Source organism: Grammomys surdaster, unplaced genomic scaffold (assembly GCF_004785775.1).
Source record: "Grammomys surdaster isolate TR1022 unplaced genomic scaffold, NIH_TR_1.0 190, whole genome shotgun sequence".
In the NCBI taxonomy this organism is placed as follows: domain Eukaryota; kingdom Metazoa; phylum Chordata; class Mammalia; order Rodentia; family Muridae; genus Grammomys; species Grammomys surdaster.
In genome coordinates this window covers 3,731,810-3,743,495 of record NW_021604635.1, presented here as the reverse complement: position 1 = coordinate 3,743,495, position 11,686 = coordinate 3,731,810, and the positions used below count along the sequence as shown (strand labels likewise).

The 11,686-nt window shown below is 45.6% G+C and overlaps 1 protein-coding gene and 1 non-coding gene across 4 annotated transcripts in view; one reads left to right on the top strand and one right to left on the bottom strand.

Moving 5' to 3' along the window:
- Positions 1-6,890, bottom strand: part of Gtf3c6 (general transcription factor IIIC subunit 6) — a 13,688-nt gene extending 6,798 nt beyond the window's left edge. Inside the window, exons 1-5 of one of the 3 annotated variants that reach the window (XM_028769034.1) lie at positions 6,791-6,890; positions 6,414-6,494; positions 2,364-2,427; positions 2,227-2,271; positions 119-232 (exon numbers count right to left, since the gene is read on the bottom strand). In XM_028769034.1, the coding sequence (XP_028624867.1) occupies positions 119-232; positions 2,227-2,271; positions 2,364-2,427; positions 6,414-6,494; positions 6,791-6,880 (394 nt within the window). In that variant the 5' untranslated portion in view covers positions 6,881-6,890. Of the gene's footprint in view, positions 1-118; positions 233-2,226; positions 2,272-2,363; positions 2,428-6,413; positions 6,495-6,585; positions 6,728-6,790 lie in introns of those variants that run through there. The other 2 variants (XM_028769035.1, XM_028769036.1) reach the window with 2 other exon arrangements.
- Positions 6,891-7,706: 816 nt separating this feature from the next.
- On the top strand, positions 7,707-7,920 carry LOC114622674. Its single transcript, XR_003711653.1, has one exon. It is a non-coding gene; the product is annotated as a small nucleolar RNA U3 (small nucleolar RNA).
- Positions 7,921-11,686: the final 3,766 nt, after the last annotated feature.

The following is an 11,686-nucleotide window of genomic DNA, read 5'->3' as shown; positions in this document are numbered from 1 at the left end:
CATCCCTCTAGTACTGGGCACTGATCCCAGGGCCTCACACAAGCTAGGCAGTGCTCTGGACCACTTAGCTACGTTCTCAGCCCAAGAGCACCCTCTTCAGAGAACGGAGTGAACGAACCTATATTTTCCTCTCCTTCCTTCTTCTCTGTCAGAAGAGTCCTCGTCATGCTGAGTTTCTTCATCGTGTGGCATTTGTACTTGAGCACCGTTCTGTCACTCCCTTCGGGATCCACTAGGACATAAAAAGATTTTATTACACCGTCTCATGCCATCAGATGCCGTGGGAGTTAGTCTCAACTACTTCTCATGCTAGCAGCTCAGGAAGTTCACACTGTAATTAATCACTCCTGTCCCCCATGCAAAGAAATGACAGATAACACTGACATTTGAAGGCACAATATGATTCAGACACAAACAGCTGTAAGGACAGAGATGTAAACAGAGATCCAAGCCCCAACCCTGCCACCCACTCCCCTGTGAATCTGAAAGTGTTACTGGCCCCTGGGCTTCAGTTTTTCCAAGTAAAAATGAACATGAAAATGGTACCTATCCTGGAACTTGGGAGGCTAAGACGAGTAGATGTCATATTACGTCCAGCCTGGGATACATAGTCAATGCCAGCCCACCCTGTACTGACGCTGCTTCCAAACAAACAAAAAGTTTCTTGCTCAATGAACTATGGTTTCAATGAATTCCTATTTCTAGGCAAGAATCTACCACAAGGCTAAACCCCAGCCTCGAGTCTGAAGAAAACATATGTAATATAAAATTAGGCATAGGAAAGTAAAACGTCAAATCCAAGACAGTGGTTACTTCTGAAGACAGAGGAAAGGGAGTGAGCTTGGAACTGAGCACACGGGGCTTCGCCCGGATGACGGGGGATTTCTCTGAGGTCCTGGGGATTGAACATATTTCCCACATGCTGTACAGCAGAGTCTCAGCGGGGAGCTCAGGCAGGCCTGGAACTCACAGTCCTCCCAAGTAGCTGGGACCCTAAGCCTGTGCCACCAGACCTAGCCCTGTGGCACTAAACTTATCCCAGGTCAAGGACAAGACGGGAGGATCTGATACAATGGGTACAATGGGTACATACTTGCTTTCTTTCTTTTTTCTTTTCTTTTATTTAATGTATGAGTACTCTGCTGCATATACATCTGCAGGCCAGAAGAGGGCATCAGATCCCAGATGGCTGTGAGCCACCATGTGGTTGCTGGGAATTGAACTCAGGACCTCTAGAACAACAGTCAATGCTCTTAACTGCTGAGCCATCTCCCCAGCCCCTAGTTTTGTATTTTAATTAATTTATGTGTTTGTATATGCACAGGAGTACCACAGCACATGTGTGGAGGTCAGAGGGCAACTTGTAAGAGTCCTTCCACCGTATAGGCCCCAGGGATTGAACTCCCACTGTCAGGTTCGCTTGTCAGCAAGCAGCTTTATCCACTGAGCCATCTCAGCAGCCTGAGGTGTTTGTTTTTACTATTAGTTTTTTGAGACAGGGTCTCACCATAATGATTGCCAGCCTGGAATCTGCTATGTAGACTAGGTTAGCCTCAAATCCACCAGCTCCTGCCTTTCTAATGCTGGGATTAAAGGAATGTACTATCTTGCCCAGCCTGAGCTATTTAATTCTAATATTACACATTTTTTTTTTTTTTTTTTGGTTTTTTTGAGACAGGGCTTCTCTGTGTAGCCCTGGCTATCCTGGAACTCACTCTATAGACCAGGCTGGCCTCAAACTCAGAAATCCGCCTGCCTCTGCCTCCCAAGTGCTGGGATTAAAGGCGTGCGCCACCACCGCCCAGCAATATTACACATTTTTAAAAGAGTTTTTTTTTTAATGTATGTGTATGCCTGTCTGTATGTGAGAATGTGCTCTCTGAGGCCAGAGCCCCTGGAGACAAGAGTCACAGGCAACTGTGAGTCACCCAATATGGGTACTGGGAACTGAACCCCGGTCCTCTGGAAAAAAAAAAAAACAAGCCACGTTCTTAACTGCTGAGACATCTCTTCAGCCCCCAAGATTTACTACACATTGTGTATCTGAAGATAGGTGTAGTAGTGTGTGGCTATAATCCCAGCACTACGGAGGCATGAGGATTGTGAGTTCACAGTCAGCCTGAGCTACAGACAGACCTGATATTGAGCAAGGAGAAAACAAAATGAAAAACCAAAGGCAAAACACACGGTACGTCTGGAATAATCTGTAGAAAAAGCTAGTCTTACCACGTTCAACACCTTCTTCAAATATAACACAGGTCCCAAGAGTATCTGCAGGAAAACGTGAAGAGAGTCAGGAAAGGCAGCAGAAGTACATCTGAGAACCATGTGAGAAAGAGGCCCTGGTGTTGGTCCCGTCCTACCTTCATACTCCCCAGCAAACACGTAGCTGTCCACTTGCAGGATGGGCCTCTCTGTGTCAATTCCCTATAACAGTTAAAAGACAAAACCCACCATCATTTAAAAAAAAAAAAAATGCCCTAGGGAGCTGAAGAGATAGCTCAGAGGTTAAGATCACTGACTGTTCTTCCAGAGGTTCTGTGTTCAACTCCCAGCAACGACATGGTGGCTCACAACCATCTGTAATGGGATTTGATGCCCTCTTCTGCTGTGTCTGAAGAGAGCAACTGTATTCTCACAATAAATAAATCTTTTTAAAAAAAAATGCCCTTGGGGGCTGGAGAGATGGCTCAGTGGTTAAGAACACTGATTGTTCTTCTAAAGGTCCTGAGTTCAATTCCCAGCAACCACATGATGGCTCTCAACCATCTGTAATGGGATCCGATGTCCTCTTCTGGTGTGTCTGAAGACAGCTAATATACTCATACACATAAAATAAATGATCTTTCAAAAAATGCCCTTGGGCCGGGCAGTGGTGGCGAGTGCCTTTAATCCCAGCACTTGGGAGGCAGAGGCAGGTGGATTTCTGAGTTCGAGGCCAGCCTGGTCTACAGAGTGAGTTCCAGGACAGGCAGGGCTACACAGAGAAACCCTATCTCAAACCAAAAAAAAAAAAAAAAAAAAATGCCCTTGGAACATGGCAGTGGCAAGGCGCACTCGGGAGACAAGAGGCAGACAGCTGAGTTCGAGGCCAGCCTGGTCTACAGAGCTAGTTCTAGGACAGCCAGGGCTACACAGAGAAACCCTGTCTCAAAACAAAAAACACAAAAATGCCCTTGGGCTAGGTATGATGGGCCATGCCTTTAATCCCAGCACTTAGAAGGCAGAGAGAGAGGCAGGCCATCTGCGAGTCTGACACCAGTCTAGTTTATATAGCAAGATCGGGGCCAGCCTAGGCTACATGTGAGACCCTGTCTCAACAACAAACTCAAGGGCTATCAAGACCACTCAGCAGGTGGGGTGCTTGCCATCAAACCTGCTGACCTGAGCTCAGTCCCCAGAAATCACATGGTGGAAGCAGAAACTCCAACGAGTTGTACTCTGATCCCCACTGGGCCTCCATTGCATACATACGGTCACATACACAATTACATGAGATAAATGTAATTTTAAAAAAATGAGTAAGGCCGGGCAGCGGTAGCACACAACTTTTAATCCCAGCACTTGGGAGGCAGAGGCAGGCGGATTTCTCAAGAGTTCGAGGCCAGCCTTGTCTACAGAGTGAGTTCCAGGACAGCCTGGGCTACACAGATAAACCCTGTCTCAAAAAAACAAAAACAAAACAAAGCTTATAGCTGAACTGTCTCTCTAGTCCCAGAAAAATATTTCTGTAAAATTCCATACTCATGGACAACTATGAAGTTACTGATCCCTGGATACCCCATGATGATACGGGATAGCACATCATCCCTGGACACATCCACACCCAATGTAAGACGACCGAGCTTTTCCTCTGCCATAAGGCACCTCGAATCTCTCTAATGCTGCCTCCCTCTCCTCAGCCTAAATACTTCTCCTTCCACTGACGCTTCTGCCTGCAAGTTTCTCACCTCAGAAGTATTTGTTACCACCAAGAAGGCTCCCTCCTATCCTGTTACCGGTTTCTTAATAGGGAGCTTCCCCTCTTATCAGCTTAGCTTTTCTGAGAGCTTCTGGTAAATCCTTCTTTTACCCCGTTTCCTTTCCATCTCACTTTCTATAACAACATACACCCCCAATATCCCATAATATTCTGTCAGAGACACCACATACTGTCCCAACTCCATCTGGTCCCTCTCTCAGGCTACCTTTGCCTCTTTAACTTTTCTCTTCCCGGGTTATTCATTTTCTCCTGAAGTTATCTTGTACTCTAGGAAAAAACAAGATTGGTCAATAGAAAGCTCTCTGACAAGGGCCTGAGAGCCACAGCTGGAGCTTCCCACCAGGCCTTAGGGAAGGTCCCTGGGTCACCCCTCCCTGCCCAGGCAATTAATTTAAAGGTCACCAGAACCACCAATCATTACATGCCTAGTTGCTGTTGCTATAATCTGCTCTCAAAAACTGTATAAAAAGCTTGTGGAATAGCCGGGCAGTGGTGGTGCACGCCTTTAATCCCAGCACTTGGGAGGCAGAGGCAGGCGGATTTCTGAGTTCGAGAGTTCGAGGCTAGCCTGGTCCACAGAGTGAGTTCCAGGACAGCCAGGGATACACAGAGAAACCCTGTCTCGAAAAAACTTAAGAAAAAAAAAAAAAAAAAAAAAAAAAAAAGGTTTTTGGAAGAAAGATTAGGGGTCACCTCTCCTCTGGGTGCAGGACAACCCCAGTGGGCTGGAAAAATAAACCTCTTGCTTTTGCAACAAATTCCGTTCTTGAGTCTCATTTGGGGGGTCTCCAGGAAGCTCACTCGGAGTCTTACAGGACTTAAACTAATGCCAAACAACAGTAAGCGTTGAAAGATCACTCACCAAATGAGGGCAGTTACCCATGGCAGGACTAAAGGTCCACTCTAGAGCAGGAACAGCAGTATCATGGCAACCATTTTGCCCCTCCCCCTTGGGTGACAGTGTATTTTGTAATTTCTCTAGACCCTCTTACAGAACCAGAACCAAAATGGTGATCGACTGGACCACAGGCCTGGCCAAGGTCACCTGTTCTGTATCCACATTCCCTTTCTACATAATGGCAAGGTTCCTGTCAGCCCCTTGTAGGTTATCTCTTTCCAACATGGCCACACTGGCTAAATTCCCTAATCCGCTATTCATCTCTGTTTGGTTTTTATTTTACAGGGTTTCTTTTCTTTTTGTTTGTTTTTTGTTTTGTTTTGTTTTGTTTTGTTTTGTTTTGTTTTGTTTTGACAGGGTTTCTGTTTCCTGGCTGGTTTGGAACTTACTATGTAGACCAGGCTGGCCTCAACTCACTGAGATATGCCTGCTTGTGCTTCCCATACATTGGGTGGGATTAAGAGTATGTTCGCTATGCCTTAGTGGGCTTTCTGTTGTCGTTTTGAGACAGGTCTCTCTATGAGTCTGTCTGTCTTGGAACTTGCTATGTACACCACACTACTCCTCTCTGATTGGCATGTTAGGGTAAGTGACAGAAATTAGCCTGTTTAAATATTTGGAGCCAGGGATTCTGCCCGAAAACTTTGATAACAATTAACTTCATTTCCCTCCTCCCCCCAAGACAGGGTTTCTCTGTGTAACAGCCCTAGCTGTCCTGGGACTCACTCTGCAGATCAAGCAGGCCTGGAACTCAGAGATCTGTTTGCCTCTGCCTTGAGAGTGCTAGGATTTAAGCTGTGTACCACCACCAGGCAATAACTTAATATTTTAAATTGTGTCTTCTCCAGGTTTTTTGAAGACAGGGTTTTCTGTAGATCAAGGTGGCCTAGACTTTACTATACCATTAGGATGGCATTGAACTTCTGACCTGCCTGCCTTGGGCTCTCCAGTGACAGCATTTACATGTGTGCACCAGGACAGCCTGCTCTGTTGCTGTGGGTTTTTTTTTTTTTTAAGTGACGTGTGAGGAGTGAGGCATGAGTGTGAGCAGAGACACACCAAAGGCACAGGTGAAGCGGTGACCTGGGTGCTGGACAGCTGGCCCGGTAACACTGCATACCTGTCCACACTTAGACCAGAGTCTGGGTCCAGACTAGTACTCTCAACTGTGGTACTATTGGAGGACAGAACTGAGACCACGCCTACTGGAAAGAAGGCAGGCACTGCTTAAGTACTTAAGTAACCCACTGCTTAAGCAATGGATAAGGCTTTTGTTCTAAAAGTCCCCCAGAAGTTTCATATAAAGCGTTACCTTTTGCTCTTTCTCTCCAGCCACACACTCAGACAGTGAAGAAGCAGTCAGGCATTTTCTCTACTCCCATAGAATCCCTTGTTACCTACTCTTCTGGCATAACCCTGAAGCACATTCACTGCTTTGTAAGGTGGCATGAACGTCTCTCTCTCTTTGTGGACCTTTCAGTCTTGTTCTAACTTTAAGAAAATCTACAACATTCCCCGAATTCTAAGACTCACCAAAATCTTGCACTTATTTTCACATTTGGAGAGAAAGTCTGAATCAATAATCCCTGACAATTCTACCAGAACGAACTGCTCCTGGTGGAAGAAAGCGAAGTTAATAAGGTATACAAGGAACCCCAAATTTCTCTTTGAAAACTCGACCTAGTTTCTGGTGGAAACCGATTACCTCCAGAACCGCCCAGACCATCTCGATTCTTTCTAGAATGGGTATATCAGAACCGGACCTAGCCCTCCGCCGCATCTCGTGCTAATGAAAGCAAGCGAGCTGTCCACGGGCCTCCCTCCCGCCGTCCGCATCCCGGACTCCCTTCCCCACGCGGGGGTGGCTCAGCCAAGACCGCCGACGCTGCAGATCTCTGACCGGTGCTTACAACCTCTATCTCCTCTTCTTCCTCCTCCTCCTCCTCTTCGTCCTCCCAACTGGGATCCACTGCCGCCGCCATAGCGCTCGGAGACTCCATCACTGGCCACGCCCCCTGTGGCCGCCATTTTGGATACGGGCAGCGGCGTCCCACATCCGGCCATTGCGGCCCGTGACGCACAGACGCCTCGCCAGAAAGCAAGATGGCGGCGACAGGCTTCTGTAAGGGTTTCCCACGTGGAGACTCAACGCGCTCCGAGCCTTGGGAATTTAGGGTATTTAGCCCCGCTTTGATGAACGTGGCTCATAGAGCTCAGGCTACTCTGAACTTAGTAAGTAGCATAGGATGAGCGTAATAAACTGCCTCCACTTTAAAAACCAAACTCATATACATTGCCGCACATAACTAAAGAATCAATGGTGGCCTGCACCTTTCATCGCAGCAACTAAGGACACGAGGGAGAGGATTAATGCAAGTTCTAGGCCGGGGTGGCTACATAGTGGTTTCAGACAAACCCACAGTGACGCTACCGAATGTTACACGAGGGAGACTGGGGCGGGGTGGGATTCGGATAGGAGAGGACGAAAACCAGCACCCATCAAGCAAAATGCAGCCTGAGAAACCGCGCACACCCTTTAAAAAAACCGTCCGGAAGTGGTTTTGTTTGGGCGACCGAAGACACTGGAGTGTGATTGGCTATCATCCTCAATATGTTAATTAAGAACTTAAATCTGCGTTAGTTTACAAGTCATAAGTATTCAGAATGATATTTTTTTGCAAAATAATATACGAACACAGCTTCGAAAATGCATGTGTGAGGTACTTCTTAAACTGTTACAGGGTTGGGGGGATGGGGGGAGCAATGTCACCATTAGTGTAAGATGGACTGTCAGCCGTGGCCTCGCGGCGGTGGGGGCTGATCGGTAAGACTATACTTTCAGGGATCATTTCTATAGTTCGTCACTAGAGAAGTTTCTCTGACTGTGTAGAGCACCCGAAACCACGAGGAGGAGGTGCAGCGCTGTCTCCTGAGCGTGAAACCGGCCTTTAGTGTTGCTTCCTGCAACTGCTTCTGGCCATTGATGATCGTTCCCGATTCTCGCTGAGAATGGGGAGGGAGAGAGCGCAGTCTGAGTGGTTTCCTTCCTTCTATTTGGTTTAAAGTTAGAATATACTGTGTTTGGGTTATGGGGGTAGTTATAGGTAATCAGTTCTAGGTAATACAGTTTCTGTACATACCTTTTATTCAAAGTTTCTCACCGTGTAACCCTTCTGGGTTTTTAAATAACGCCTCCAACATATCTGCTCTCTAAACTCTGGGATTTAAAGCGAGCACCAAGGCTTGGCTAACCTGCTTTTCCTTGTTCCGTTTCATATTAGTATGGAAGTACTCGTACTGTTCACATGCCCATTAACTTTGAAAAAAAAATGTGAACAAAACGAAAAGGAATCTCCTTTCTTTCCTTCTTTCTTTCTTTTTGTTTTGTTTGTTTGTTTGTTTGTTTGTTTGTTTTTTGAGACAGGGTTTCTCTCTGTAGCCCTGGCTGTCCTGGAACTCACTCTGTAGACCAGGCTGGCCTCGAACTCAGACGATTTCTGTATTTTTAAATGTGTTATTGGTCACAACATTAAAACACTGCCACTAGGAGGCGACAAGTGATTTAACAAGCTGCTTTTTGCTCTTTTATGTGAAAAGCTTATCTGAAAAAAAAAATGGTGGGTTTTTTGTTTGTTTTTGTTGTTGTTTGTTTGTTTTGTTTTTAGTTTTTCGAGACAGGGTTTCTCTGTGGAATAGTCCTGGATGTCCTGGTACTCGTTTTGTAGACCAGGCTTGCCTCGAGCTCACAGAGAGCCTCCTGCGTTTGCCTGCGCTGGAATTAAAGGTATACACCATCATGCCAGGCTGAAAAATATGTTTTATAGCAGAATTCTTGTAAAAGAGCCTTTAGAGGTAACATCTTGTTTCAGAAATGAACACTTTCCACTTGCATAAGTTATATACAGTAAGTTTTTTGTTATTCTGTTTAAAACTTGGATGAGAAAATGAAGCGCAAGGCTCAATGGTAGAGCACTCGCCTGGAACCTCCTGGCGGTGATAGCCCACGCTTTTATACCCAGCACTCAGGAGGCAGAGGCAAGCAGATCTTTGAGTTTGAAGGCCAGCCTGGTCTACAGAGTGAGATCCAGGACGACCAGGGCTACACAGAAAAAAACCTATCTCTTAAAAACAAAAAACCTAAGTCCAACCGCCAATGGGTGGGGCGGGGTGGGGCGAGGCGGGGAGGGGCGGGGCGGAAACTACTTAGTGTTGGATAAGTTAGGCAGCTTCAAATTTCAGCTGCATCACAATGAGCTGGAAGGTTTCTCCAGATCCTTGAAGCTCCTCGATCTAATTCTGGAAAGTTCAGTGTAGGACAGATAGCAAGTCTTCGTTCTAAGGAATTCAGTTGAAAAACTCTACTAGAAAATAATAGCAAAGAGACATTTGTAAGCAGCCTTGTACAACTAAATACTGAGAGCATACTAAGTATTCCAACTCAACAGAGAGTAATAATAGCTGTGAAAATAAAATGTAATTCTTTATTTTTATTTCATTAGTGTGTGTGTGTGTGTGTGTGTAGGTGTTTCGCCTACATTATGGTCTGTGCACCAAGCTTTAAAACAAAACTAGCTGGGTGTAATGGCACAAGCAATTGTGATGTCCCAGCACTTGGGCAGGTGGCACAAGCAATTGTGATGTCCCAGCACTTGGGCAGGTGGATGGATGAATCTCTGTGCATTTGAGGACAGACTGGTGATTACATAGTGAATTGCAGACCAGTCAAGGCTTTGTAGTGAGGACACCGTTAAGATAAAAGAAGGAAGAGGAGGAGGAGGAGGAGGAGGAGGAGGAGGAGGAGGAGGAGGAGGAGGAAGAGAAAGAAATATTCAGATATTCAGGTCTTCTTTGGGTATATATGAGACCCTCCCTCCCTTACAAGACACTCTCTGATATATGAAGACAAATACTTCATATACCGGCTGCTTACAGGGCCTGGGCAGGAAGGCCATTTGGCAGAGTGGCTGGCATGCACAAAACTGAGTTTGATTTTCAACATTTCATAAGCTGGAGGCTGTGGCACATGGCTGTAATCCTAGCACTCAAGGAAGTAGCGAGGCAAGGCAATGAGAAGTTTGAGGCTGTTCTTAACTACATGGAGAGTTTGAGCCAACCTGAGATATCTGAGACTCATCTCATTAAACAAAAGCAAAACAAAAACGGGTGGGAAGCGCTGGAGATATGACTTAGTGCTTAAGAACACTCATTCTCATTAGAGGATCTGGGTTTGGTTCTCAGCACCCAGACATGACTCACAGCCAGCCTTAACTACAATTCCAGGAAAGCCAAGACCATCATCTGACATCCTTGGGTACCAGGTACCCACATGATGTATAGACATATATGTAAGTAAAACATTCATTCACGTAAAAAAACAGCAACAGCAATAACAACAAACAATTGTTTCTGTTACTGTGATTTAAAAAACAGGAAGAACAAATGGGGAGAAAGGGTTTATCGTTAGCTCCCAACTTCAGGTTCTGTCCATCATAGCAGAGAATAGAGATTAATGCTGAATGCACACTCAGCCTAGGGAATGGTACCGCCCAAGGATGGGTCTTCCCACACCAATCAAATAATCAAGACAATCCTCCATGGACATGTCCACTGGGCAACCCGATCTCCACAATCCCTTATGAAGATCCTCTTTCCAGGTGATTCCAGACTTTGTTAAGCTGACAATTGAAACTGACTATCACTGAGCTACATTCCACAAGTGTATTCTCCCACCCACCCTTTAAAAGTTTCCTCTGCTGCTAAAGGCACTTCTGTGGAAAAGTTCGGGAAATACTGAAGTATTGTTTTTTTTTTTTAAATGATGCTTGGTAACTTAGCCTGGAAGGTGAAGGGCTGTCATGTCAAGAACTCGGGAGACTGAGGCAGGGGGATCCAAAGTTCAAGGTCAGCCAGGTGATTTAGTTAGACTCTGTCTCAACATAAAAGTAAAATGAGGAGATAAATCTCGGAAGAGGGTATAGCTTAGCATTTGTGAAGACCTGGGTTCAATCCCCAGCACCTACAAATAAACAAGTACATGAAGCTTGGAATATCATGTGATATTTGTAGCAGCAGAAGTACCCAGTGTCAGCAGCCTTTCGATCTGGAGTAGAATCTGTAGAACTGGGCTTCTAATTGGATACAGAGAAACAGATGAGAAAAAAAGTCCAGATTATTAGTGTGAGAGGGAGTGGTTGTCTATGCCTCTAATCCCAGACTCAGGAGACTAAGGCAGATAGATCACAAAAAGGCCAGCCTAGGAAACTTATCCAGAGCCTGGCTATAAAATAAAATACATGTATTAAAATGTTTAATTTTGTGTATAATCAGTGAGTATGCACACATGCACATGCAATACATGTATTTTCATACAAATCTGAAACAATTCACACGTGGGTCTCAGAAGACAGCTTTGTGTAGCCGTCTTTCTCTTACCAAAAGGTCAGTTGGCCTGATGGTGCATACCTTTAACACCAGCTCTCCTGAGGCAGAGGCGGGTGGATCTCTGAGTTTGGGGCCAGCATGACCTACAGATCAAGTTACCAGACAGCCAGAGCTACACAGAAGAGAAACCCTCATTAGATAGATAGATAGATAGATAGATAGATAGATAGATAGATAGATAGGAAAAAAGCAAGGATGGAAGGAAGGAAGAAGGAAGGAAGAAGGATGGAAGGAAGGAGGGAGGGAGGAAGGAAGGATGGAAGGAAGGAAGGAGAAAGGAAGGATAGAAGGAGGAAGGAAGGAAGGAAGGGAGGAAGGAGGAAGGAAGGAAGGAAGGAAGGAAGGAAGGAAGGAAGGAAGGAAGG